General features: G+C 50.9%; 1 protein-coding gene across 4 annotated transcripts in view; it reads right to left on the reverse strand.

Moving 5' to 3' along the window:
• Window positions 1-12417: 12417 nt before the first annotated feature.
• The window catches only part of LRRN2 (leucine rich repeat neuronal 2), a 67950-nt gene continuing 52402 nt past the window's right edge, over window positions 12418-27965 (reverse strand). For all 4 annotated transcript variants that reach the window (XM_005540558.5, XM_074033893.1, XM_074033896.1 and 1 more), the window contains one exon: window positions 12418-15437. In XM_005540558.5, coding sequence (XP_005540615.1) covers window positions 13070-15211 — 2142 coding nt within the window. In that variant the 5' untranslated portion in view covers window positions 15212-15437 and the 3' untranslated portion in view covers window positions 12418-13069. The remainder of the gene's footprint in view (window positions 15438-27965) is intronic.

Raw genomic sequence — 27965 nt, forward strand, 5'->3', positions numbered from 1 at the left:
TTGAGGTCAGGATTTTGAGGCTAGCCTGGCCAACATAGCGAAACCACATCTCTACTAAAAATACAAAAATTAGCCAGGCATGGTGGTTGTGTGCCTGTTGTCCCTGCTACTCGGGAGGCTGAGGCAGGAGAATCGCTTGAACCCGGGAGGCAGAGGTTGAAGTGAGCCTGGGCAAGAGAGTGAGACTCTGTTTCAAACAACAACAAATAACAACAACAACAAAAAAAACTAAAACACACACACACAAGCCACACACATACACAAAAATGAAACATAGAAACTGCCCTTTCTTTTAAAAAATAATAATAATAAACCAAAAAAAAAAAGCGAAGTGAAGGTAAGGGTAGGGATGGGGTATGGACAGCTCTCCTTTCCTGGGGGCTATAGGAAGTGAGAGGTCAACCCTGACTCAGACTCCCCTCATTTGAGTAGCATTGGATTCCCAGGCACTCTTTCTCCTGCCTGGGAATGGATGGGGACCCAGAGAGGCAGCTGGAGAAGAAGACCCTGGGTGCTTAACTGGAACCAAAATGGCCAAGAATCACAGCTGCCGTTTTCCCTAACTGCACCTCCTCCACACACATACCCCACTTCTTCTCTCCTCTCTGCATGTATTTATAACTTACTTTCCCCTTGGCATTCACCTTAGCCTATTTCTTCTGTATAAAAATAGTGGGGAGGCTGAGAGGTGGGAAACGCAATGTTCCTTTGGGTCCCACACCCATGAAGGTCTGCCTTCCTATTCCTGCGACCTGTTTTGCCTCCCTGGGGTCCCACTGGAGGCAGAGGATGTACGGGATGAAAGCTGGGAAGCCTCCCTGCCCATACAGGGGAACATCAGCGTGGAGGGAAAGGTTGCTAATTGCTGCCGATTTCCTTTTCACTGAGTGAAATGTGACTTTGCACTTCTCCGTCCACCTGCTGGCTGAAGCAGCCGGACCTATGGGGAACCCTCAGCACAGGCCTGTTGGCCACACACCCAGATGGGCTGGACATAGGGCACCCGGGGGCTCGAGTGGTTTCTCAGATGTGCCCTCCTCCTCTACCTCTAGGGGTGCCTCTAGCCCTTGGCCTCCTCTGCCATGTGACCTGGTCCATTGCCTGTCTACGTTCCTGAGATCTTGACCATATACATCACAGTTTAATTCCTCAATATGCCTGGCATGTTAGATGTAGATTTTTGGGCCTCTCTTGACTGGAGTATGGTGGGTATCCATATAGGAGGCCGACAGGAAGGTGGCGGTGGTGATGGTGGATCTACATCCTCCTTCAAAAACAAGCCATTCCCTCCTCCTTGGCAAAGCCTTAGCCAATCATTCTAGTCTTCTTGGACCTCCCCTTCTGAATTGTTAATCTGCGTTCCCCTTAATCTAACTCTTGATCATCGCTGACTTGTACTTGACATAGTATAGAAATTCTTTCACTGGTAATACTGGACTCCTTAACCAAGTGTTAGACTCCTGGAGGGAAACACTCTTCATTGCTTCCTCGATTTTTTGCAGCAGGATCTTCTTCTTTTTTTTTTTTTTTTAAGACAGAGTTTCACTCTCTCGCCCAGGCTGGAGTGCAGTGGTGTAATCTCAGCTCACTGCAACCTCTGCCTCCTGGGTTCAAGAGATTCTCCTGCCTCAGCCTCCCGAGTAGCTGAGACTACAGGTGCCCACCACCACGCCTGGCTAAGTTTTGTGTTTTTAGTAGAGACAGGGTTTCACCATATTGGCCAGGCTGGTCTCGAACTCCTGACCTTGTGATCTGCCTGCCTCGGCCTCCCAAAGTGCTGGGATTACAGGTGTGAGCCACCGCACCCAGCCAATGCAGCAAGATCTTAAAGAGGGTCCTTGTTTTGCAAAAACATTGCGATGCTTCATTTTCCAAAGGCCTCTCAATTTTTGATACCCAGATCATTGACTTGGAGGTAACTGTGTTGTCATGATCCTTGTTGGTTTTCTCTTCTTCAGTTTAGTTGGTCTCCCCTAGCTCCTTATCTTTTCAATGGCTTTGTGGATGTTGTAAAAATTTCTCTAACATTGATTTCATCAACCTCATTAAAATCTGCATTTTGGGAGGCAGGATATGCAATTTCACTTTGCAATTGGTTCGTGTATTTGCTTGTGGTGGTAGCCACCCACGACTAGCAGAGACCAACAAAGACCTTTGACACAATAGATTGGGTCAGGCTGAGGCTGGAGTTAAACCAAAAGAATCTATTAGTGAGGGGTAAAGGGTAAATTGTGGTTGGTTCATTAGTGAATATTTTTGTGTTATGTTAACTTTAGCTTCCCAGCACAAGCTGTGAGAGCCAGAAAGTAAATTTTATCCTTCCTTCCTCCCTTCCCTCCCTTCTCTCCCTTCTCTCCCTTCCCTCCCTTTCCTTCCTTCCCTCCCTTCCCTCCCTTCCTTCCCCTCCCTTCCTCCCTTCCTCCCTTCCTCTTTCTTTTCTTTCTCTTTCTTTCTTTCTCTCTCTCTTTCTTTCTCTTTCTTTCTTTCTTTCTTTCTTTCTTTCTTTCTTTCTTTCTTTCTTTCTTTCTTTCTTTCTTTCTCTCTTTCTTTCCTTCTTTCCTTCTTTCTTTCTTTCTTTCTTACAGGGTTTCACTCTTGTTGCCCAGGCTGGAGTGCAATGGTGCGATCTTGGCTCACTGCAACCTCCACCTCCTGGGTTCACGCGATTCTCCGGCCTCAGCTGCCGGAGTAGCTGGAATTACAGGGGCCCACCACCATGCCTGGCTACTTTTTGTATTTTTAGTAGACACAGGGTTTCACCATGTTGACCAGGCTAGTCTTGAACTTCTGACCTCAGGTGATCCATCCACCTTGCTGTCCCAAAGTGCTGGGATTACAGGCGTGAGCTACCATGTGTGGCAGTTAATTTTCATAGAGGGGACTTCTGTACTTTGATGGGATTAATGCACCCTTGATTTTTAGGCTGTATTTTCTCCTTACCACGGAAGGAATCTGGATAGCTGCAGTCTAGTCATGTGGGAGGCCAAGCCTGGGATGAGGAGCTTCCAGAGTTTAGAGCTAATGAGTGGGGGTAACAGGGCAGTGGGTTTCAGCTGTCTAAGGAAGAACTTTCCAACAAGTAGCATTGTTAAGCTGGATGGGCTGCCTTGTGAAGTGATGTGCTTTCTGTCACTTAAAGTATGGATGCTGGCAAGAGATGATGGGGAGGTTGTAAAGACAACTGCTGTGGTGGGTGGGAGGTGGGGCTGGAGGACCCTTCGGAATCTGAGAGTCTATTACTCTACATCTTTTGTTCTTTGTTACCAACTCCTGAGGACAGCACTGGATTTGACTCATCCCTTCATCCCCCGAGCACCTTGTGGGTGCCGTAATGGCAGCTGGGTTGATGATGACTGAGTGAAGGAGCGCCTGAGTGGATGAGCCACTAAGTGAATGAACCAGAGCTCATCTTCCATGTGGTCCTCAGCATCCACTCTAGAAGCCAAAGCCAAGGTTAGGCTTCACTCAGGTCTTGCTATGGGAGCCAGAGTGAGAGATGGGACCCTGGGGAAGGAGGAGGAGAGGGAGGCTCTCAGGATGGGGGTGGCTGGGTAGTTTATAAAGGGCATTATAAATTTATTGAGTACTTAATTCAGTGACTCTCAACCTTGGCTGCATATGTAAGTCACCTGGGAGCTTTTCAAAAAGTGGTAATGTACGTATCTCACCCCTAGAGACCTGGATTTAATTGGTCTGCAGTGCTGAGCATCTGGATTTTTTAAAGCTCCCCAGGTGATTCTAATGCACAGCCAAGGTTGAGACCCACTATCTTACTATGTGCCAGGTGCTTTACCTGTTTTCTCATTTAATCTTCACAACAAGTTCATGAGTTAAGTCACTAGCTCTTGGTGTAGTCGCTGAACCAGCAATCGCTTGGGAACTTGTGTTAGAAATGCAAATTTCCAAGCCCCACTCCAGACTTAGGGAATTGGAAACTCTGAGATGAGGCCCAGCAATCTGTGTTTTCGCCACCCTCCAGGTGCTTCTGATGTGTGCTCAGGTATGAGAACCATTGAGTAAGGTAGTAGCCACCTGTGGGTGAGGTGGGGCGGTTTGGTTACTAGCCCAAGGGTGTTACAGTAAGGGACAGTAAGTACAAAGCTGAGACACACCATACTGCTTGTGGGGAGGTCACTAGGGTCTCTTGATAGCCCTTGGTTGACTCTTTCTCCTCCTCTTCACTTGGTAGCAAAATTTAGCTCCATCTGGAGCTCAGTTGCTCTTGCCCTGGGGAAGCAAAGGGTAGACCACCCCAGGATTCACTCTAAAACAGTTTTATTAGGTGCTGAAAATAGCTTCTGGCAGATGGTGTGTGTAGAATGGGGGACTGGAGCAGAGCTGCACATGACATCTACAAAGTTGTGTGTGTTTGTGCGAGCACATGTACGTGCACGTGTGAACACAGCCCATGTATTTGCATATGTGCATGGTGGGGTCAGAGAGGTTGAGGAATTGGGGCAGGGTCATAAAGGAGAAACGGAACAGGATGGGTAATTCTAATCTACCCAAGATTAAAGAAGAGAAGAGCTTTAGACTAGGTTTCTCAGGGCACTAGGCTGAATCCACTGCCCTCACTGGGCACATGGTGGTGGGACAGGTGTTGACTGGCTGAGTGAGCTCTAACGTGGTTCTCAGGAGTCAGAGACCCATGGATGATGTGGGGGATTGCAGTGAAATTCCAGAAAGCTTGGGGGTGTTGATGGGCTGAAAGCTTGAAGGTTAAGGGCCGACATAGGAGCCTTTGTTTTGCAAATGAAAACACTGGGAATTTACTTCATTTTCCTTATTTTAAAGGAAATGTCTATATACATAAATCTGGGTCCCATTTAGGTGTAGAGATGGTGAATGTTCATCAATCTAAACCTCCCTGGCAGACCCTCAAATTGTGGGTGGTTCTGTTTCCCTTGGCAACTTCCAGCTGTAGTCTCGAATCCTGCAGCTGTATGATTCTTGCACCCTTTAATGCAGTAGTTCTTGACCTTTCTGGGTTTTGGACCTGTTTCCCAATCTTATTAAATCTAAAGTGCCCTCTCTCCAAAATTTTACATCTACATGTACACAGAAAAATTGGTCGGCAATTCATGGAAGTCCATCTTTGACCCACTGACTCTAGTGGAGGGCCCTGAGAAAAATGGCCACCTGTCTTCCAGTGATCCTTAATTCAGCCCTTCCCTGAGTCAGGAGACCTGGGTTCTAGTTCCTCCTCCATCACTCACTGTAAAATGAATGGAGATAATGGTATTTGAGCCATTAGAAGGTAGGGGCCTAAACCAGATGTCTCCTTGAGGCTGGCTTCAGCTGAGAGAGCTTGGATTTTAGCGATCAATGGTCTTAGAGCTCTGGAATGGTGAAGCACACACTCAGCTGTGGCTCCTCTGCCTAGCTCAGAGCCACCCCCATGCATCCTGGGACCACCCTGTGGGCTCTTGCTTCTGCCTGCCACACACACAGCTCCTATAATCCCCATTGGTGTAAGCGATACCATCTCTTCTTTATCCTCTGTAGTTAGCCCCTGATTGTTTCTGTTGAGTGTTACACACCCCTGAGAGGAGTATATGCCATCCACATCCTTGTTCTTTATGTAGAAGGTAGCGCGGTAACTGAACAGGGCATGAGAATTCGGAGTGAGAGGACCTGGGTTCAAACTCCAGCTCTAACCTTGTTAGTCGTGTGACCTTGGTATGTTATTTAAATATTTCAAGTCTCAGTCTCTTTATCTATAAAATGGGGATGATAATATCTGTTGGGCCTAACTTATTGAGCTATTACTAAGAGCAAGTGAGAAGGTCAATATCAATGAGCTTAGCCGTCCTCCAGAATAGACCACACATGATCCTTTTCACACAGGTTGAGTCTGGGTCTTTCTTCCTCCCTTGCAGGCTGGCAGCCTGGCCCTTTTGATTCATAAGGGAGGCAACTAAAAGTTAAGGAATAGCTCCTTAGCGTTTTCCCAACCTACTAGTGTTCTGTCATGAAGGAAATTGCCATTTTCAAACAATGGCTCTTTCAGAGCTCTGAGACATCCAGAAGCAACACAAACCAGGTCTCTTTAAGTGTGCAGTGGCACTGAAGGTGGGAGAAGGAAACTATGGTGACTGGAAATTTCTACAATCAGGTGGAGGGTTCTTTGGCTGGGGGCTGTGGATAAAGGAACTGAGAGAAACACAAAGGTTTGGAGTATGTGGTGGAGGTGGAGGGTGGGGGTACTGATTCATGTCTATAACAGGGCCATGGAAGGTCAAGAAGAGGCAGAAACAGCATTTGGATGAGGATAAAGGAGAATGGCTTGGGAGGGCATTGTGTATGAGAATGACACGGGCCACTTGGCTAGAAGGAGACCATGGAGACCACGTTTTCTCATCAATGCTATAAAACAGGCATGTAGATTAGGAAGCAGTGAGGGGCGACTCCTGCCATCTAGGCGCTTGTTTGGTGCAGGGCTGAGCTCGGCGTTAAGCCTCTGATGAGTTCCTGACTTGCCCAGCTGACATCTAAGCTCAAAAGCAAAGGAAGCCCATGGGCAAAAGCTGTTCTGGACTTAATTCTGACCAACAAAAGAGAACTCATTGTTGAGGAGAGTGATCAGAGCCTCCAGAGGAAGCCACTACAGAATTTTAGAGTTGATAGGATCCAGGGAATGAAAAGGTGAGAATACAGAGTCAGACTTCTACAAAGCATGCTTCAAAACTTCAGAGAATGGAATCATCAGCTATGGTTCTCAAGAGAATATAGTTCAAGAGGTTTTAAAACTGAAGTTCTGACAATAAAGTCGCAAATTATCCTGAGTTTAAATAAAAAAAAAAAAAAAGAGGGCAGCCTCTAAAAATAAAAGTGGCTGCACAGGGAGCTCTCCAGTGCACACAGATCTTAGAAGTCCTTTTGCTCTCCAAAAACTTTTCCCATACTTTGAAAGTACATACTTTTTTTTTTTTTTTTTTTTTTAAGCTTTGAGACAGAGTCTTGCTCTGTCACCAGGTTGGAGTGCAGTGGCTCAATCTTAGCTCACTGCAACCTCTGCTTCCTGGGTTCAAGCGATTCTCCTACCTCAGTCTCCCATGTAGCTGGGATTACAGGCGCCTGCCACCAAGCCCAGCTAATTTTTGTATTTTAGTAGAGACGAGGTTTTGTCTTGTTGGCCAGGCTGGTCTCGAACTCCTGACCTCAGGTGATCTGCCTGCCTCAGCGTCCAAAAGTGCTGGGATTACAGACGTGAGCCATTGTGCCTGGCCAAAAGCATGTAAATTTGAATACAGTAGGGTAGAGTGGTGAAAACAGGGCCTTTGGAATCAGACAGCATTTGAATTCTGGGTCTGCCACCTACTAGCTGTGCAACCTTGGATGGATGAATCATTTAACTTTTCTGAGCTCTAATATCTAAATCTGTAAAATGGGGATAATTGTACCCACTTGATAAGGTAGCTGTGAATGAAATGAAATGGCACCTGTGAAATTCCTACTACAGTGGCTTGCATGTAGTAAGTGCTTCATCAATATTAGCATTATTGCCATTCTACAAAATATTGGAGATGTTCTTAAACAAAGGGTAACTGCAAAAGAATAGTGCAAATGGGTAAGAATATACTGGATGGGTTAAAGGACAGGTTGCTCTGACACTTGTGAAAGCTGTGAAGAACACACAAGAATTCTTTGGGTAAAATCATCAAGCAGGAAGGCGGACGTCATGCCTGGACCTGTCAAAGTGTTGTTGATGCTGATGGAAGAGCAGGATAATGACTTGCGTGTGTCACTGCTGTCTCCCTTGGAATGATGTGCTTTAACAACAAACACAATTAAGATGGAGTTGAAGGCCAATCAAGATCATTCCTCACCACCTTAAGTGAGTGTCATTCTCACTGCAGGGCACTGATAGAGCTTACAAATGTGGTGGCGGAGGCTTGATCTACATGAACTACTTAGGATAAGTACTTTGAAAAATCATGGGGAAACGGAGAGGAGTCAGAAGCCTGCAAAAGGGCAAATGTGGCTTCAATTTTCAAAAACAGGGGAAAGGATAGACTTAGAAAGTACAAAGGTGCATTTAGCGTCCATCCTGGCAAAGTTCTAGAGGAAATTATTTAACTGAGGTGACAGTCCTGGTAGCCTCTTATCTGGCCTCTTCACTTCTGCCCTTGCACACCCCAGACTCCCATGTTCTGTTCTCAGTCTAGCAACCAGAGGGATCCCTTTAAGTCAAATCACACCTTGTCTGCTCAGACCTCTCCATGGGCTCCCCCTCTTACTGAAAGGAAAAGCCAGCCCTTCCAGTGGTCTACAGGGCCCAATACCGCCACCTGCTGCTTCTCTGACAGCAGGTCTCTCGGGTACTTTTCCTCCACCCCGTCTTGCTCCGGCCATGCTAGCCTCCTTGCTCTTGGCCTTCACTCTTGCCATTCTCTCTGCCTGGATCACTCTTCCTCCAGACAACTGCTTAGTTCACTCCCCCATGTCTTTGCTGAAATGTTAACCTTCTCAATGAGGCCTTTTATGACCACCCAGTCGAGGCCCCACTTACCTTTCCTGACATTTTTTTCCTCCCTAGTACTTATCCCCATTCAACATATTATATATTTTTACTTAATTCTCCTGTTCATCAATGTTCTCGCCTTACTAAAATGCAAGGTCTCCAGTCTCTGAGACTTTTGTTTGTATTCTTAGTTCATAGAACAGCACCTATCACATGGTCATCTTTGTTAAATATTTGTTGATTGGAAGGGAGGGAGGAAGATGGCTTGGGTAGACTTAGAGTTCACCAGACAAGGTGACCAACCATCCCAGTTTCCCCAGGACTGAGAGAGTTCCCGAAACATGGGACTTTCAGTGCTAAGATCAGGAAAGTCCCAACTGGTCCCCTCCACTAGACCAGTCATTCTTCTCTACTTCTGTGATACGGTGATTAGACTGATGGTTCCCAGGAAGGCCACACACTCATTACATCCTCATTTCAGCTCAACTTCTCACAAAGTCTATCCTGACAACCCTACAGATGAGGTGCAGAAATACAGGCTGCAAGATAGTGTATTTGGGTGGTTTGTAGCTAGCTGAGCGGCCACATCAGACATGTTGATTAATGGACCCATGTCAGGCTGGCGGGAAGGCTGCAGTGGTGAGCTGCGGAACTGTCTCCAGGCCCATTTCTGCTCTGTGACCTATCTGAGCAGTGAATGAGGACACAGAAGGCAGGGCTGAATTTGCCAGTGCACTAGGGAGGGAAAACTAATACACTCAACAAATTGGGTTAGGTTTTGAAATCATTTCAATAGAAATAAACGATAGGCCATAAGCTTAAAATTTAAACAGAAGTATCATTTTCTTTCTTTCTTTTTTGAGATGCAGTCTTGCTGTGCTGCCCAGGCTGGAGTGCAGTGGCGCAATCTTGGCTCACTGCAACCTCTGCCTCCCGGGTTCCAGTGATTCTCCTGGCTCAACCTCCCGAGTAGCTGGGATTACAGGTGCCTGCCACCGTGCATGGTTAACTTTTTTGTATTTTTAGTAGAGATGGGGTTTCACCATGTCGCCAGGCTCGTCTCAAACTCCTGACCTCAGGTGATCTGCCCTCCTTGGCCTCCCAAAGTGCTGGGATTACAGGCATGAGCCACTGCTCCTGGCTGTAAGTATTATTTCCTATTTAAGATTAAAAGAAAAAAAAAAGCAATCTGAAATGTACAGAAGACACCAGGCTTAATAGCTGTTTTGTTTTAAACCCAGTACATTTATTTGCCCACAAGCCTGGTCTAGTGTTGAAGCTAAGACTTCAAATGTCACCTGTTAGGCTGTGTTATTGGACACCTAGAGCCAGAGGGCAGGGATGGTCCCACAGTCCTTCCTCCTGCTCGAAACACACCAGAGCCACATGTCCAGCTCTGTACCAGGGCAGAGGCTGCTCAGGGTCAGCTGCTCCATTTCTGGCTATTCCAGGACACAGCAACCCACAGAGTGCCTTGTCCTACCTCTCTCCAACTGGGGAGTATCCCTGCGGTGTCATCTCTGTTTACAGAAGAGATGCCCTGAGCTACTTTCCTTTCCCCACCTCACCTAACTGATCTGGTGTAGCCTAACAGTTCAGGACCTGGGGATTCAGGTGAGACACAGATTAAGTCCCCATAACTGACATTTTCTTCTGAGAAGAAAGCATTCACATTCAAGGGCTTGAGCAGCTGTGAGCCCCACAGCAGCTGAGACGCCACAGTGCATCAAGTACAGGCACATGGCATCTGGGAGCCAGAGCTGCATCCTCTGGCTTGGATGATTTCAGCCTTTCTCCAGGGTCTCACAGCTTACAATCATTCTATAACTGAGGAGTCTGGTGGAAACAGGGGTAGCAAAGAGATCAAAGCAGGCACATGGTCCTCTGGGGCTGGGAACACTCCCTCTTTCTACCTTCCAGCTGCAGGCACATGTACAGGTCTTTTGAGCCTGAGAGATCTAAAGCCTTGGGACCTCTGGATCCGCAGGTGGTCCCTGTTTTGGTGGCTATTGACTGACCAGGGGCTCTTGGGTAAGTTCTGGGGTGGCAGTGGAGGAGGTGATGGGAGGGTGTTACAGGCTCCACAGGCTCTTACAGGGCTCGGGAGCTTATTTAAGGGAACACCTTGATTCTCCATGTCTCATGGGCCAGAGAAGAAAGGCAGCACTGTGGATCTTCTGGGAGGAAAGAAGAGGTGTTGATTTCTGACTCCAGTTTTCCATGATCAGCACAGGCTCTGTCCCACCTCCTCCCTACAGAGCTTCTGGATCCTGGAGGATAGAGAATAGGCTAAATTGCACAGGCCAGCTCCAGTCCATTGGCACGGCTGCCTAGAACATGGCTGTGATGATCCCAAAGCTCACCAGCAGAGAACCCTCTGGGGTGCTAGGGGTGTCTGCCAGGGTGCTGCAGGGAAAGGGGAGCATGTGTGTAGATGTAGAAAGAATCTCTGCCTTCCCCTCCCCTAAAGAACATATAACATGGCCATGCAGAAAAGCACTCATGACACTCATGAAAGGAGCTGCTGACCTCAGGGAAGTGTATCATTGAAATGGGGGCTGAGCAACGCGTCAGAAGAGTGGGGATGAGGGATCATCCTCCAGCCCCTTCCCAACTCTCTTCTGGAGCCATAAGCGACAACACTGTCTATGAAAAAGCTGAGGCCTGAAGCAGAAGTGGTAAAAAATCCCAGCTACTGCAGGCCTATGCCCAGTGGTTCTCAAAGTGTTGTCCCCAGTCTAGCAGCATCAGTGTCACCTGAAAACTTGTTAGACATCCAGGTTCTCAGTTGTTACCCAGCTCTAGTAGATGGGAAACTATGGGGGCAGGACCAGCTATCTGTGTTTAACAAGCCCCATAGGTGACTGATGTAGGCTTGAGTGAGGACCTCAGCCAAAAGGAAGAAGGCTCCTACTGTGGCTGTTTGCTGATGGTCTTCGCAGAGCCTGCTCTCTTTGAGCTTCCTGAGAGAGCGATGCTACCCTCGCTTAGGTGAGCACTCCAGATCCATGGGGCCTCATGCTCTGTCACTGGTCTGGCTTCCGCTCATGTACACATTTGCAGTCTTGATGGGGGCTTAGGATCTGCTTCCAACAAGTCTGCCAAATGTAGTCGGTAACACAGGGGGACCCTCCAAATGTGCATTGCTTTCTGTCAGTCTCAGGAAACCCATTCCCTTCCCAGCCTATCTCAGAAACGGAGAGCGGTGGCTCAGTGGCCTCTGGCTCTGACACGGCCCCTTGATGGGCCCACAGTGGCCCCTCTGCCCTTGGCTCTGATGGCTTCCCAACAGATGTTCCTCTTCACATGTAGTCCTAATAACTCAATCAGTTTAAAAATGAAAAAACTAAAAAAGCAAACCATGCTCATTGCAAATTATACTGAAATGAAACACAGATAAAATGCAGTAATTTCCTTATCCCATAGCCCTCCTCTCCCTAAATCCTCTATCACCCCACGCCCTGCTCCTGCCCTAGCGAGCCAAAGTTCTTGCTGTCTTGATGATTTGCAATTCTCTGCCTCTTGGGTTTGTTTAATTAGAAATAGGCTGGGAAGTGCTTCCTATGCTCTGGCATGTTAATTGCTTATCAGAGAAGGAGAAGGGGTGACAGCATTTGGTGATGGAAATTTCCGCTCTCCCCATCTCAGGGTTTGTCTCCATGGTTCTCTCCCACCCCTCTCCTTGCCTCCTGCACTCTGCCTCCCTCCCTTCCTCACTCTGGTCATTGTCACAGCCACAGAGACTCTTGGGGGCCAGAAGCAGGCCCAGGGGCCAGAATTCAAACTGAAAAGGAAAAACTGTCCCCTCTTTCACCCTGTCCCTTTTCTTGTCCATCTTCTCATATCCCAGCTGGTCGCCATGCCCAGCTGGCTCCGAGGAGATTCCAGAGCAGAGCTCCTTAACTGCACTCAGTACTCAGAGGATTATTTTCCTTTCATTCCTTTCCCCCGTATTATTGTTATTATTTACTTTTATTTTTTACAAAACAGGAGAAAAGAGTGAATCGGGTTGGGGGAGGTGACACATTTCTCCACAAAGGTACAAAATTGCCTATAGAAAGTCAGCTTCGGAATGCCGAGCCCGGGCTGCTGAGATGAGGCGTTCCTGGGCATCCCTCTCCCAAATGTCCTTCGGATCTGGCTGCGGTCACTCCCACATTGAGGGCAGCCTCCCCGAGGTGAGATGGAGAGGCCTCCTTTAGCCCTTGCCCAGGAGGCACAAGAGCAAGCGACTGAGACTGTACAGAGAAAGAGAAGAGGAAGGGTGCAGCCCGGGGACACAGGCGGGGGACAGCCAAGCCAGGCCCAGGAGCCTCTGGGCAGGGAGAAGATGGGGAGGCAGGAGGCTCTAGCCAGAGTCCCTCCTGTTCCTTGGAGATGTTCCTCAGAATGGCAGCAGAGGTGCCCCTAGGAGGTAAGGACAACTTTGTGGAGGCCGCAGAAGCACCCCCAGGGCCATAAAGCCCCATCTGTCTTGGCCCAGCTGCCAGGCCTCAAGCACGTGGGTCCATGTCCCTTTCCTGGCAGGGCATCTGACCCAGACTGCTTCTCTTTTGGTAAAAAGTAGTCCTAGTGGTTTCTCTACTGCTGAGAACAGGCTGAGCTTCAAGAATTTTGAGACAATGGTGGTGACAGTGTCTCCCCTTCTGAGGAGCTGGGCAGCTTCCTCCCTGGATTCCAGGGCAGGACGAGGGGAGCAGACACAACCCGGACAGAAGGGGCACTCCAGCCCCAGAAAGCCCAGGCTGGAGGGAGAGGCCGCCTCCCACCCACCCCCTTCCTGGGTTGGCCTGTGCCAAGGTGGGCCGCTAGCCCAGCTGCCAGGAGGAGGACAGCGAGAGCCAGGATGGCAATGAGCCCAGGACGGTCCCCTAAGGCTCTGTGGCAAGAAGTGGCCTCTTTGGTCCTGGCCCATACACAAGCCAACTGGGTGTGGGCATCAGCAAAGGCCACTTGCAGGCAGGCCCAGTACTCCGTGGCCTGAAGGAGGCGGGTAATGTTGTAGCTGTGGGTTCCCCGAGGCAGGCGGGCCAGAGCTGTGGCCCCCTGGCCCCGGAGGGAGGAGGCGCTGGACCAGGTGAGGTTGGTGGACACTGTGTTGGGTGGGGTGACCCAAGATAGCAGGATGTGATAGGGGTGGGTCTCCTGCACCCGGAGCTCCAGCCCCCGTCCTTCGTCCCTGCCTGGCTGGAGGAGAGCACGGCCCACAACCACACTAACTGTCTTAGTGTCAGCCCCCACCAGGTTCTGGGCCACACAGGTGTACAGCCCTGCCTCTTCCGCTGTCACCCTCCGCAGCTCCAGGGTCCCCTCGGGGTACACCCGGTACCTCCTGCCTGCATGGGCAGGTGTCAGTCGAAACCCGGCTGGAGTGACCCAGTAGATCTCGGGTTCGGGTTCGGCCAGTGCCCGGCAATGCAGCACCATGCTCTCTCCGCTGGCTACTTGGAGGCTTGGGGGGAAGCTTCGGGGGGAGATGAGGGGCAAACAGTGGTCCGTCATCTCCCGGAAGGGCACCTCACGGACTGGGCGGCGCTGGAGGTCCGGAGGCTCCGCGCATAGGGTGGATTGCGGCTCGATGAAGCGGACACGGGTGCCCGTGGCATTGGCCCAGCGGATGACACAGTCACAGCGGATAGGGTTGCCGTGGAGACCTACCTCCTGCAGGTTGGGCAGGGACTCCACCGTCTGCTGGTGCAAGGCACTGAGAGCGTTGTTGTTGAGCATGAGGGTCTCCATCTGGGGCAGGTGGTGGAAGGCGCGGGGGTGGATGAAGGACAGCCGTGGGTTATTGGTGATGTCCAGCTTGGTCAGCTCGGGGAGGTTCACCAGGGCGAACTTGTCTATGGAGACCAGCTCCTCCATGTTGTTCAGCCCCAGCTCCTTGAGGTGCAGCATGTTGGCAAAGTCCCCCGGCCCTACTCGCTGGAGCGGGTTCTTGTTGAGGTCTAGGAACTTGAGCCCGGGCACCTGTTCCAGTGCCCGCCTGGGCACCCGGGCCAGCTGGTTGTCGTAGAAGGAGAGGCTCTCCAGGCTTTGCAGCCCCTCCAGGGCATAGTCGGAGATCTCCCGCAGGTTCATGCCTGCTAGCACCAGGCTACGCAGGTTGGCCAGGGGCCGAAAGTTCATGTCCAGGATGGCATCTACCTTGTTGCCGCCAATCATGAGTATCTCCAAGTTGGGCAGCATTTCGAACCAGCGGCTGTCAATGGCCCTCAGCAGGTTGGAGTTGAGGTGCAGCCTCAGCAAGTTGCTGAGGCCGGAAAAGGCCCTGGGGGCAATGCGGTAGAGCTGGTTGTGGTTGAGATAGAGTTCCTGTAGGCTGGCCAGCCCTGCAAAGCTGTGGTCCTCCAGCCGGGTCAGCTGGTTCTCCTCTAGGTGCAGGCTCAGCAGCTGGGGCAGGGCATGGAAATCACAGTCGCGGGCATCCGAAAAGCTGTTCTGGGAGAGGTCCAGCTCTGTGAGATTGGCCAGGTAGCCCAGCTCACTCTGGTCCACACGGACAATGCTGTTGCTCTGCAGGAGCAGGGTCTGTGTGCCTGCGGGGAGCGCTGGGGGGACCGCCGTCAGGAATAGGTCATTGCAGTCCACAGTGGTAGCCTCACGGTAGGATGAGCGGGGCGTATACCAGGGCCGGATCTGGCAGGCACACTGAGGGGGGCAGGGCACACGCCAGGGTACCACGGGCACAGCGGCAGTGGCACCAGCCACCCAAGCTAGCAAGAGGGGGGCCACGAGGAGCCTCATGGTGGAGCTGCAGGGCAGGGGACCATTCACGAGAAGAGTCTGGAGTCCTGCTCTTCGTGTTTTGCAGGGTAAGGGTCAGCAACCCTGCCAGGGCCCAAGGAACCACCCTCCCAGAGCAGTCATTCTACACCAGGTGTCACTTCTTGCCCTCCTGGATATGGCTTGTCTTCCTTGTCCACTGGGGCTGGGCCTGCTCACTCATTGCCAGGCCCCATCAGGGGCAGCCCTGGAAGAAGAGGATGCAGAGTTAAGGAGGTTGCAGAGAAGCAGTATCTACCCCTCCTCCCATGTTTGTTTGTTTGTCTAAAACAGAGTCTCATTCTGTCACCCAGGCTGGAGTGCAGTGGCACACTCAGCTCACTGCATCCTCCGCCTCCTGGATTCAAGCGATTCTCTTGGCTCAGCCTCCCAAATAGCTGGGATTACAGGCATGTGCCACCACTCCTGGCTAACTTTTGTATTTTTAGTAGAGACGGAGTTTCTCCATGTGGGCCAGGCTGGTCTTGAACTCCTGACCTCAAGTGATCTGCCCACCTCAGTCTCCCAAAGTGCTGGGATTACAGGTGTGAGTTACTGCGCCTGGCCCCTCCCGTATTTTTTGACTCAACAAGCCAAAAGAGCTGCAGAGGTCATGGCCAGGACCGTCCTCAAGGCTTTAGTGTCCTTTTCTATGACCTGCTCACAGAGCAAGTGACTGTGAGTCTTCAGTGAAGGAGAGGAAGGTGTGTGTGTGTGTGTGTGTGTGTGTGTGTGTGTGTGTGCGCACATGCATGCGTGTGTTTGAGAGGCAAGGAGAGTGGATGGGCTGAAATTATTGTTATCTTCAGAGTCCTTCTGAGCCCAGAGAGATGTAAGGTAGGTTCTCTAACCTTTCTTACCTCTTTCCTCCCAGCCTCCTTGGCTCACTGGGTAAATGGAAGATAAAATGATAAGTTTCCAGAAATTCCCCTGGCAGTGTAAGTGGGAGGTGGGTGAGGATTGGTGGAAATAAGTACAACAGCTTCTAAAACCTGGGATGGGCTCCCCAGGACTCTAGAGGTGAAAGGCAGCAGACCTGATCCACACCCAGGCAGGCTGGGGTGTTCTGCTGCCTAGGATCCTCCGGGTGGGGATACTGCTGTGGTGTTTGCCAACTTCCTCACCCCGGAGGCAGGAGGTTTTCTCCTTTCCCAACAGCCTGGCAGAGTTGCCCAGCAGGAGGCAGTGGAGTTAAGAAGCCTGGGTCTGAGCTCCTCAGCTGTGCAGGTAAGGCCTTCTGTGACCCGGCCCCTTCACCTGGCTTCTCTTGTCACCACCCCACTTACCCGCTGCACACAAACCTGAGGTTACCGTGACATGCCACCCTTCTGATGTCTCCTCCTCATTGTCTTCCAGACAACTCCTACTTGTTCTTCAACGCTCAACTTTAACTTCAGTCACCACCTGCAGAAAGCTTCTCCAAAACCTCCCCACCTGGCTAAGGGGCTGGCTTTAAGCTCTTAAAGTACTCACGCTTCCTACTGTCACAGTTCTCACCACACCATGGGAAAACACCTCTAACTAGAGACCTGTCTTGCCTCTTGTGCCTGTAGTACAGGATGGGTGCCCAGTGTGTGCTGATTGTATGAATCAATCTCTGTGACTCCAGAGCTCCTTTCCCCAGGAGATTGGACATCACCCCTCCAATCGAGAATCTGAGCCACTGCTGTTTCCTCCATCCTGAGTGTGAGGAACCTATCCAATTTCTCTCTTAGATCCCAGGGCCATGGAGGCAAGTATAGCCTTGGCCTAGAACCAAAGATGGAAACAAAAAGGGGCCAGACTATGTTGCCTTCTTAAGCCTGTTCTGACTCCTGAGTGGGAATCTGATTCCAGGTAAGTTTTTAGCTACAAGTGTCAAGGAAATGCACAAACACTTACTGAGCACCCACCATTGCTCAGGACTCTTCAAAGACTCTGAATGTCTTTTTTCACATGACCCTCATAACAGGTATATGAGATAAGCACTCATACCTCCAGTTTGCAGATTAAGAGACTGAGGTCCTGAAGAGGTTAAAGAACTTGGCTCAAGTCACATAGCTGGCGAGCAGCAAGATACAAGAATCAACTCAAGTCCAGGGGGCTGTGTGCCGTTTACACTTCACATCTGTGCTCCCAGGTCTGTCTGGTCTGACTCTGCCCTGGGCTTCTGGAGGGTCTGGGATGTACTGACTGCCAAAGTTGCAGGCCATGTGCCTGTTCTTGTCCCCTGGAGTGATGACTCCTTACCAGGCAGCTGCAAAAAGCTTGGAGCTATGTCTCCTGCCACTATCCAGGCAGGTGCCTCTCAGTGGGCCAGAGGGGTTCTTCACCTATCTCATCCTGCTTCCAGGTTGTAGGGCTTGGGAGGGGAGTAGTTGGAGGCAGGGTCCCCTTCCCTGAGCAGGAACACAGCAAGCCTATTTACATTTGACTACTTCCCACTTTCCCCTGCAGCTATTTCTGAAGGTGGGAAAAACAACCATGACTTAAAAGGCATAGAGGTTTTGCGTAGGGGTGTGTGTGCACTGACACGTAAAACTCAAGGTAAACAAACACACGTGCACACATGCCTGCATGCCTGCATACATGTCCAAGGGGAACCCAGCTACCCAAGCCAGTGTATGGGGGTCAGGAAGTGGGGAGGGAATTTTGTGGTGTTCTATGTGGGTGGAAAGGAAGGAGGGAACAAGCTGAGTCTCCGAGAGGTCCCTGTTGTGGAACTGGATCTATGGCCAGTAGTCGTGCCACACTTACATACCAGAGACCACTGACTGCCACCTACACCTGCTGTGAGAGAGCAGACCCATCAGCAAATAGATCAGGACCCAGATCTCAGCCCTACCACTCACTACCCAAGCACCTGAGGCAAAGCTACTTGACTGCTCTGAGCAACCATTTCCTGTATTACATTAGCTTGTCACTGGAATTAAATGAGCGTGTTGCGCACAGAAAGAACTGGACAAATGTTAGCTCCCTTCTAGCTCCAGTCATCCCTCAGGGTTAGGAGGTTCTCCAGCTATAGGGCTTCTTAGGGGACAGTAGAAGTTGGCTCCTAGGGCTCAATAAGTTAGCAAGTGCCATGCTAATTGGGGAGGCAGGTTCAAAAACACAAAACAACTAGGAGAGCCCAAGACATTTCCCAAGTGGAGAGAAGGGTGAGGGCTGGAGGAGGTGGAGAGGGGTTTTCAGCTGGGCCCCAGCATCTCCCTGACTTTTAGACCCTACCTGAGTCCAGTTTCCCTTCTTCATCAACACTTGGTTCTAAGCGCTCAGTCAGTGCTCAACTGCACTGAGGGGATCAAGGAACCATTTAAAACTTAATTGAAACCCTCCAGGCACTTGCCTTTCCCCTCCACCCGAGACTGTTGCCCCTTCCTTCCCTCCCCTGGTTGGGCTGGGTGGAGGAGGCAGAGGTTGTGGCTCCTGGGCTAGGAGCCTGGGGCTGGGCCTTAGGATCCAGAGGCAGTGACTTGAAGACTCATGCTTACACGGCACCTCTGACCCCAAGGCTTGGCAAAGGCCCAGGCAAGTCCACCCCCTCACTGCTGAGCATGCAGCCCTTTCCGGGATGCAGCTCAGAGCTGCCCACTCACCTGCCATCACCATCTAAGGCTGCCTTGCACATGGCCCGCTCATGCAGGCTGATCAGCAGTTTCTATCGGGGAGCTGCAGAGAAAGCTAACTGTCTTTCATCTGTAATCTCCAGGGGTGATCAGGAGTTCAGACTGTCACGTGTATACTTTCCCCAACTGGATTCCAAGCGGCCTGAGGCAGGGGCCACATCTTACATGCTTTTTGTGTCCTCAGAGCACCAAGTGTAGGATTGAGCATGTAGCGGGTGCTTGAGAGTGGCTATAGTGAAATGCGTAGAGAACACGCATTGCATTTAATCCCCCCAACAACCCTGTGTGTAGGCAAGAAGGGATTATTTAGCCCCATTTTGCCAGGGAGGCAACTGAAAGAAACATGAAGTGATTCATCAGAGGTTGCACAGCTTCTATGCAGTGGGGTCAGGATTCAAACCCAGGGTCTTTGACTCTACAGCCTGCCTCACCAGCCCAGCCAACGCAGATCAGCGCCTGTTTTACAGGAGCAGAGGGCAAGGCTGCCTCAGTTGCAAATCCCTTCAGAGAAAACCTGGGTCCTCAGGTCCTCCGCCCCACCTGCCCCCTGCTGGGCCCCTCAGCTGCTGTTCCTTGACTCCTGCCTAGAACGACCCCCTTGGGGGACAGTGTGGGGAAGGACACTGTTCCTGTGTGTGTGTGGCTGGGCCTGGAACCACAGGAACAAACAGAGCCAGCTGCTGCACACAAACCTCAGCCTGCCTTCTGAATGGGGGTTGTGGGCTGCTTTTTGCGCAGTGACTGCTGGCCAGCTGTGGGCTTCAGTGACAGCAGACAAAAGCCCTAGAGCTGTATTCCAAGAAGCAGGGTTGGTTGCCCACTCCAAGGGCAAGTTTCTCTCTTGGAAGGGCTGGTGCTGCAAACCCTGTCAGGCCTATGTCCTCCAGGCTGTTTCTGTGGATTTAGCAGAAACTGTGGAATTAATCCGCTACGCTCCTGATTAAACTAAGACCTTTGGCAAAGGTCTGAAGGAAGAGTTTTGGAGAAGCTGTTGGTGCTTTCTCCCTTCCCTGCTTCTCAGGCCCGGGCCCCAGCACAGCTCCAGTGCTCCTGACTGGTATTGGTGGACACAGAGTCTCCTCTCCTCTCCTCCTCCCTCCTCTCCCTGGCGGTTCCCTGCCCAGCCCCCTGGGAGCTGAGGGTCCGGAGGGAGGGTGGCAGGCGGTGATCGATTGCCTGGCCTTGGCTGCTTCAGTGCCAGGACATCCCTCTCCCCCCAAAGCTGCGGAGACAGATGGGCGGCATAATTGAGTGTAGCGTTGATAAACTCCAGCCTCCTCACCAGCAGATAAGTGCTAGGTGGGAGGGATGCTGAGGGTGAGGAAGGCCAGTCCTCCATCTGCATACCTGGCCTCCAGCTCCTCCTGGGAGGTGAGCCTGGCCCCTCACTCCCACTTCCCATTTAATCACACATAACCAGAACCTCAGAGCTGGAGGAAACCTCAGAGCTGGAGGAGACCTCAGCCTCAGCGTTTATCTGCTCTTCCAGAGTCTAATTCCATAAATAACTTATGTGAAGGAGGAGTGGTGGGGCGTGAGCCTGGCTCTGCTGCTCACTGTGTGACCTTGGGCAAAGTACTTAATCTTTCGAGCCCCAAATCCCCGAGCTGGGAAATGGGGATAATGCCTGCATCCCTTCTGGAACTGCTGTGAGGAGTATGGGATGTAAGGTGCACGAAGTGCCTGTTAGTTCCCTCCATTGCTTCCCAGCATTGTGGCCTCTCCTTTCATCTTATCATGCATTGGGTTGGCGCAAAAGTAATTGCGGTTTTGGCCATTACTTTTAATACTAATACCTAATACTTCTCACTTCTCAATTTTTGTAATAAACTTTAAAAAATATTGTTGAGGCATAACATATGTACAGGAGAGTACATAAATGTCCCTGATCCCAACATGCATAGGTACAAGTGCAACCACCACCCAAATCAAGACATACACATTCCCAGCACTCCAAAAGCTTCCTAGGTACGTGCCCCTTCCCAGTCAATATCCAGCCCCAACCTGGAGCTAACCACCATCCCAACTTCTATCGCCACCAAGCAGTTTCATCTGGAAAACCCAGAATTCCCCTTCGTTTTCCACGACAAGTTGGGACCAGGGTCTTTGGAATTAGGTTACTCTGGCATTAAGGAACTTTAAATCCACTTCATTCCTCCTCCTACTTCAAAGTGGGCTATAGCTTCTCCGTCTCATGTTTAACCTGTGATCTCCAGGAAGAGAGGCTGATTCTTCTCTCTCTTTCTAGAGTTCCCATATCTAAAAATTGCTCTCAGCTTTGGGGCTCAGCTCTGGGCAGCATCCTCATGGCCTGGGCCTGGGAGTGCCATGCTACCTTGAGGGAGGATGATGTGGGTGACCTCCTGGCCCCTCTGTCCCCTAGGCCTTCTCATCACAGAGTTCCAGGACACTAGGCAAGAGGATGGATTGGGGGTGGCCAGGAAAGAGGGGCCCAGACCTGCACTAACCACCCATCCCCTGGGCCACTCTACTCGGCAGTCTCAGAGGCTCCTCCCATTCTGCTTGTCCTAAACACAACATCTCCTCCCACCATCTAGCTGTGCTGCATTGTTCCCATTGCCATCAGCACCATCGTCCACCAAAGGCTGGAAATGCCCATCCTCTTCATCTGCCCTCTCCCACCTCATACCCCTCACCAAAATGCTCACACTTAACCTTCTCTTTCCACTTCTGGCCTTGTCCCATACGGTGGCCTCTTTCTTTCAGGCTCTCCTGCTCACCCGAGTGAGCCACACTTCCCTCACTGCCTCTCATTCCCAGACACGCTGCACTCTGGCTATTTTTCCTTCCACAACTCGGGCCTCTCACTCTGCCTGCCACGCCCTTCCCCAACTTCAACTCTTCAACTTCTCTTCTGCTGTGAAAACCCATCCCAAATGCCACCTCCCCTGTGACGCTTTCCCTTAGAGAAGAGTGGTTCCTCCCACAGCTGCCCCCGAGACTCTCTGAACAAACCACAGTGGCAGCTTCCTCACTGTTAGGCCGTGAGTCTGTCTTCCTAACCAGGCTGAGAGCTGCTCGAGGGATGGATGGTTTGTTATGGATTTTTGTGTCCCTAGAGCCTAGTGTCATGCACTTTCCCTTGCAGGACTGAGGGGTACTCTGCTGGGAACTGTGAATCACAACCCATTAGTAGGTCATGAAAACAATTTAACGTGGGTCACGATCTACATTAAAAAAATGATAGAGAATATCAGACTGCATTGTATGCAGCCAGACTAAGCATTGTTTTGAGATGCTCCCCCTGCTATTTTATACACACACATTTGTGCACTGGGACATGATACAAGGCTTTTTCTTTTCTTTCTTTCTTTTTTTTTTTTTTGCCTTGGGCTGTAGCTATAAAAGCTTGAAAACCATTACCCTGAGAATCTCTCTTTTGGGAAAATGAGTCCCTTCAACTCTAGTTGACACCACTGGGATGCTAACAGAAAGCAAAGTCTCAGAGGAAAGATGTGGCATTCCTGAGTGTCTTCCATGTACCAGGACTTCTATTTGCTAGCCACTTTATATTCCTCATCCCATCCTTCTGCGAGGGACATACTTTCCAGATGAGAAACCTAAGCTCCACAAAGCTAAGGGGCCGGACCGAGGTCCCACAGCGAGTGTGTAGAGGAGCCAGGATCCGAACCCCATCACCAGCCCTTGCCAGTTCCATGATTTCGGTGCCAGCGCTCACCTGACCTCCAGGGCTGTCATGGTGGGAAGGGACTGGAGGGCATCTGCTGGGCAAAGGTGAGGCTTCTTTTTTCATACTTGCCCTCCCCTCCTTTCTGGGATGAGAGGGATCAGGGTTCCAGGAAATCCCCCTTGTTGGGCCTGGGAGGGGAGGGACTGTCCCCAGGCAGGAATCTCTGTCTTCCCAGGTCTCCTGGCTGGCCCAAGCAGAGAGTGTTAGAGCTCTGCTGCCTGGAAGGCAGCCTGCCTCATTATTTCTTAATTAGGAGTGGAAGGTGCCAGTAGGTAGCACAGAGTCATTGCTGTCTGCGTGCACTGCACCAAAAAAGCCTGCAGGGGAGCCGAGCCAGCCTGCTGGGGGCACGGAGGCAGCTCCAGGCTGCATCTCACTGCCACTTGCTGCCAGGCTTTTGCTGATCCTCAGAGGAAACTTTTCTGACCCCCTGCACCATCTCCTGGGCTCCCATGATGCCCTAGTGTGCCTCCATCCTAAACTGGCTGGCTGGCTGTCTCCCCGACCAGACTGTGAGCTCCTCTGAGGCAGGAACTGTACTCCAAGTTGCCAGTTCTTCCAACAGTCTAGACACAGTGGTAGCTCAGAGAATATCAGGAGAAGGAAAGAAAGAGGGAGGGAGGGAAGAAGATAAAGGCAAGGCAGGCAAGGCAAGTGGGGAGGGGGCTGGCTGTCTCAGAGCTCAGGTGGCTCCATTGCCTATGGGGTGGGCAGTATCTGGGCTCAGACCCTCTGCCTCCTTCCTTCCTGACAGGAAGGAGACAAGCATCATCCCAGAGCCTGTGTTCCCTGGGCAATACCCGGGTCACTACAGGCATGGCCTCTTCAGCCCTTCCTTGGTCACTGGCCCCCAGGTGAAGAGGGCATTCTTCTCTGACTCAAGTTCTTGCCTCTGGATTTGCCATGCTCCTATGACAGTCTTCACCCTTCTGAAGCTCTTTCCGGCTCCCCTTCCAGAAATCCCGCAGGTTCCACCGACCTCTCTGAGAGCGTAGGCGAGTGGTTGAACGGCGGGCTTTAGAGACAGTGTGGCACCAGAGTCCTATGCTGGCTGTGTGATCCTGAACCTCCTCACTGAGATTCTCATCTGCAAGATGGAGACAGACCTGCCTCATAGCGAGGGGGAATCTGAAAAAGATGTCTAGAGAGTGCCTGGTGCTCATTAGAGTTTCCTGCCCTTTTTATCCACTTTGATTTCTTAGAGGCACATTTCCCTGGCAGGGCTTCAAGACCACCTTTGTACTAGGCCAGCATCAGGCTGGCCTATCAGGGTACTCAGTCTCTTAGGTGGGCAGCCTCTTCCTTGGAACCTTCCCAGTGCAGGTGACACTCCTTCCTAACAGAGCTGCCCTGTCTGATGTCAACTATAAGCACTCCCTGCAGTCTCCAACCGGGATCCTAGTTCTAGTCGTCAGGACGGCTCTAGGACTCAGTTCATTTAAAGATCACTGGTGTTGGACACAACGCTCACCCAATAAACAACTCAGCACCAGCTCCTCCTGGCTTAGGGGAGCAGCTTCTCTGCTTCCCCACATGCTCTCCAGAAGGGTCGAGAGTGCCCCTCCCCTACCAGAAGAATTCTAAATGTCCCAGCTGATGGCTTCCCATAGACGTTCCACGCTGGCCACAGTTGCAAGCCTCAGATGGGCAGCCAAGCCCAGTGCTGACCCATGAGCTTCTCCACCTCTCTGCATCAGGAGCCAGGTCGGGGTGCTGAACAGACCCTGCGGCATGGCTCCTCCAGCAGTCTGGGCCCCAAGACATCCCTTTAGCCCCAGTGGATCCCTGGAACAGAGGCAAGGGCACGGGGGAAGGGGAAGGAAGACTCAAGAGCAATACAAGCGATAGTCTCTCCTGTCCCATGCCTTCGCACATGCAGGGACCTTGCCCACAAGTCCCCTTCCTCACCTGTGTATCTGGGGAATTCCTTTCCATCTCTGAAGTCACAGTTTATGCTGTACCCCTGTGTGGTCTTCCCTGACGACCAGGCTCCACCACCAACTCAAAATAATCAGTCCCTTGCTCCTTCCTCCACCCTCAAGAATCCACATCCGCAAAGAAAATGTGCTATGTATACACTGACATGATTTGGCTGTGTGCCCACCCAAATCTCCTCTTGAACTGTACCCCCATAATTCCCACATGTTGTGGGAGGGACCCGTGGGAGATAATTTGAATCATGGGGGCAGTTTCCCCCATACTGTTCTCGTGGGAATAAGTGTCACAAGATCTGATGGTTTTATCAGGGGTTTCTGCTTTTGCATCTTCCTCATTTTCTCTTGCCGCCACCATGTAAGAAGTGCCTTTCACCTCCTGCCATGATTCTGAGGCCTCCCCAGTCATGTGGACCTATAAGTCCAATTAAACCTCTTTTTCTTCCCAGTCTCAGGTATGTCTTTATCAGCAGTGTGAAAACAAACTAATATATGCACCATGGAATACTACACAGGCATCAAAAGAACATGGCCTTTGCAGCAGCGTAGGTGGAGCTGGAGGCCATTGTCCTAAGCAAATTCACGCAGGAACAGAAAACCAAATACCACATCTTCTCATCTATAAGTGGGAGTTAAGTATTGAGCACATATGGACATAAATATAGGACCAGCAGACACTGAGGACTACTACAGCGTGTGTGTGTGGGGGGTTAAAAACCTACGTATCAGGTATATGCTCACTACCAGGGTGACAGGAGCCATACTCCAAACCCCAGCGTCACGCAATATTCCTGAGTAACAAATCTGCACATGGATCCCCCTGTACATAAAATAAAAGTTGAAATAAAAAAAATTCACATCAAATATGACGCTCATCTTCTCTCTCTCAGACTGCGAGCTGCTTGAGGACAGGGACAGTGGCTTTATGGCCCTGGATGAATACAGGGAAGCACCACTGCTTTCGAGGTGAATGAGGCCTTAGTTAAGGAGGTTTGGGTTTCCTGCCTCCAAGTGTCAGAGGTACTGAGGAAAGGACCCTCAGGGCAGGGTCAGGTGGGGGTGAGTGAGACCTGGTCAGAGGGGCTGGGCTCTGGTGGCTGAGGAGAAAGGGAGGCAGAGAATGGGGAGCAGCCCAGTTAAACATGGAGAAAGGCCAAGCCCCTTCTAACGGAAAAGGAAAATGAAATCAGAATGAAAATTGATGAGGCGGAGAGAAAAGGAGACTCATTTCATCAGCAGGTTTGCCAGACGAAGCTCTAGATAAATCAAGCCGTGGAAGGAGTCCTGGTCTCGGGGGCGCTGCCTGCTCCCTCTGTCAGCTGTCCAGGAAGCCTGGAGATAAATGGCTGCAGCTGAGGCCCCGAGGCGGGTTTGTCTTTCCTTCCCACTAACCGCAAGACAATGGCTTGCCATCCTGGCCACCTCCTCCAATGCCCTGGACATTCCCTCTCCCAGGCCTTCTCCTGTGCCCCTCCTCAGTCCCACAGACCTCTCCCTGGGCAGTCCTCTGCACCCCGCCTTGCCAGGGCAGGCCAGTGGACAGTGTTTCTCAGAGACTGCTTCCTGCCTTCCACCCCTCACTCATCTCCAAAGCCAGATGGGGGAAGCAGAGCTGGTAGACGCAGCATGGGACAGGGCTGGCTCTACTCCCGGCTTGGGGACAGACTTTGGATGGTGTCTTCTTCCTTCTCTAGGCCTTGGGTTTCTCATCTGCAAAATGAGGGGGTTGGGCTAGAGCAGCGGTTCTCATACTGTAGTCCATGGACCAGTAGAATTCACATCACCTGGAAACTTGCTAGAAATGCCGGTTCCTTGGCCCACCCAAGACCTCCAGAATCAGAAACCCTGAGGGTTGGCCCTAGTCACCTGTGTTTGAACAAGCTGTGCAGGTGGTTCTGATGTACGCTGAAGTTTGAGGATTGCTGGCTAGCTAATCTCTAACCTCCTCTCCAGCTCAGATTAGAATTCTACAAACCAAGAAGAGTGACGCCTAGAGTGTTCAATCTAATATATATATATACATGTGTATATGATGAGCTGCTTATACGCTGACAGATTAGGGTGGGTATTCAAGACTTCCCTCACCTCCTCTGTCCTGGCCACAAGGGAACTCTTATCCATTGAGCATGAACTAGAGCCCTGACCTTATCCCAGGCACTGTAAGTATGTGAGGGCTGCAAATACAAAGTTATGGGGGAGGGCAGGTGGGGATTCACAGGTTAGAAAGAAAACCAAACCAGTCCACTAGAGGATGATAAAAGCTGTCACACAGCAAGGGCAGCAGGGCACAAGCTAGGGAAGACAGCATGATTCTACCTTGTATAGGAAGTTAGACAAACATTCAGAGGAATTTACTAAAAATCACTGTACACTAAAAATGGCTGAATTTGATGGTATGCAAATTATACTTCAATAAAGCCACTGGAAAATCCACAGGGGTAGTGTTGCTGGAATCCACAGGCCAGTAATGCACAGATAGGAGGCACTAGGAGCAAAGGTCCCGAGATTCAAACATATGAGGTGAGTTCCAAGCAGTGAGTGGCTCCCCTTGGGGCCTGAGAGTGTGGGTGACGTGATGAAGACGGCGGAGCAGCACGCCAGAGGCAGAATGGTCTGGACACAATAGCCAGGCAGAGGCCAACCAAAGGAGGCATATAAGGCAGTAACCAGCTGGGTGCAGGGGCTCACGCCTGTGATCTCAGTGCTTTGGGAGGCCAAGGGAGGCTCATTTGAGTCCAGGAGTTTGAGACCAGCCTGGCCGACACAGTGAAACCCTGCCTCTTCCAAAAAAACAACACACACACACACACACACACACACACACAAAACACTTATGTGGGTGTGGTGGCTCATACCTGTAGTTCTAGCTACCGGGGAGGCTGGGGTGAGAAGATCGCTTGAGCCCAGGAGTTCAAGGTTGCAGTCAGCTATGACTACACAACTGTACTACAGCCTGGGCAACAGAGCAAGACCCTGTCTCTAACAATAAAAGCAAACTCAAACCCAAACAAACAAAAGGCAATAGCTACAACAGCCATCAATAATAATAGGTCGTTCAGATCAAATGCACCTTGCAATGAAAATTATTCCATATTGGCCGGGTGTGGTGGCTCACACCTAAATCCCAGCACTTTGGGAGGCCAAGGTGGGCAGATCACTTGAGGTTAGGAGTTTGAGACCAGCCTGGCAACAAGGTGAAACCCCGACTCTACTAAAAATACAAAAATTAGTGGGCCTGGTGGCATGCACCTGTAATCCCAGCTTCTCAGGAGGCTAAGGCAAGAGAATCACTTGAACCCGGGGGGTGGAGGTTGCAGTGAGCTGAGATCGTGCCACTGCATTCCAACGTGGGTGACAGAGTGAGACTCTGTCTCAAAAAAAAAAATTCTTCTGTATTCACAATCCTATGTTGCTATGGTCTGAATATATCCCACAAAATCCATGTACTGGAAACTTATTCCCCAGTGCAACAGTGTTGGGAGGTG

The sequence above is a fragment of the Macaca fascicularis genome, chromosome 1 (assembly GCF_037993035.2).
Source record: "Macaca fascicularis isolate 582-1 chromosome 1, T2T-MFA8v1.1".
In the NCBI taxonomy this organism is placed as follows: Eukaryota; Metazoa; Chordata; class Mammalia; order Primates; family Cercopithecidae; genus Macaca; species Macaca fascicularis.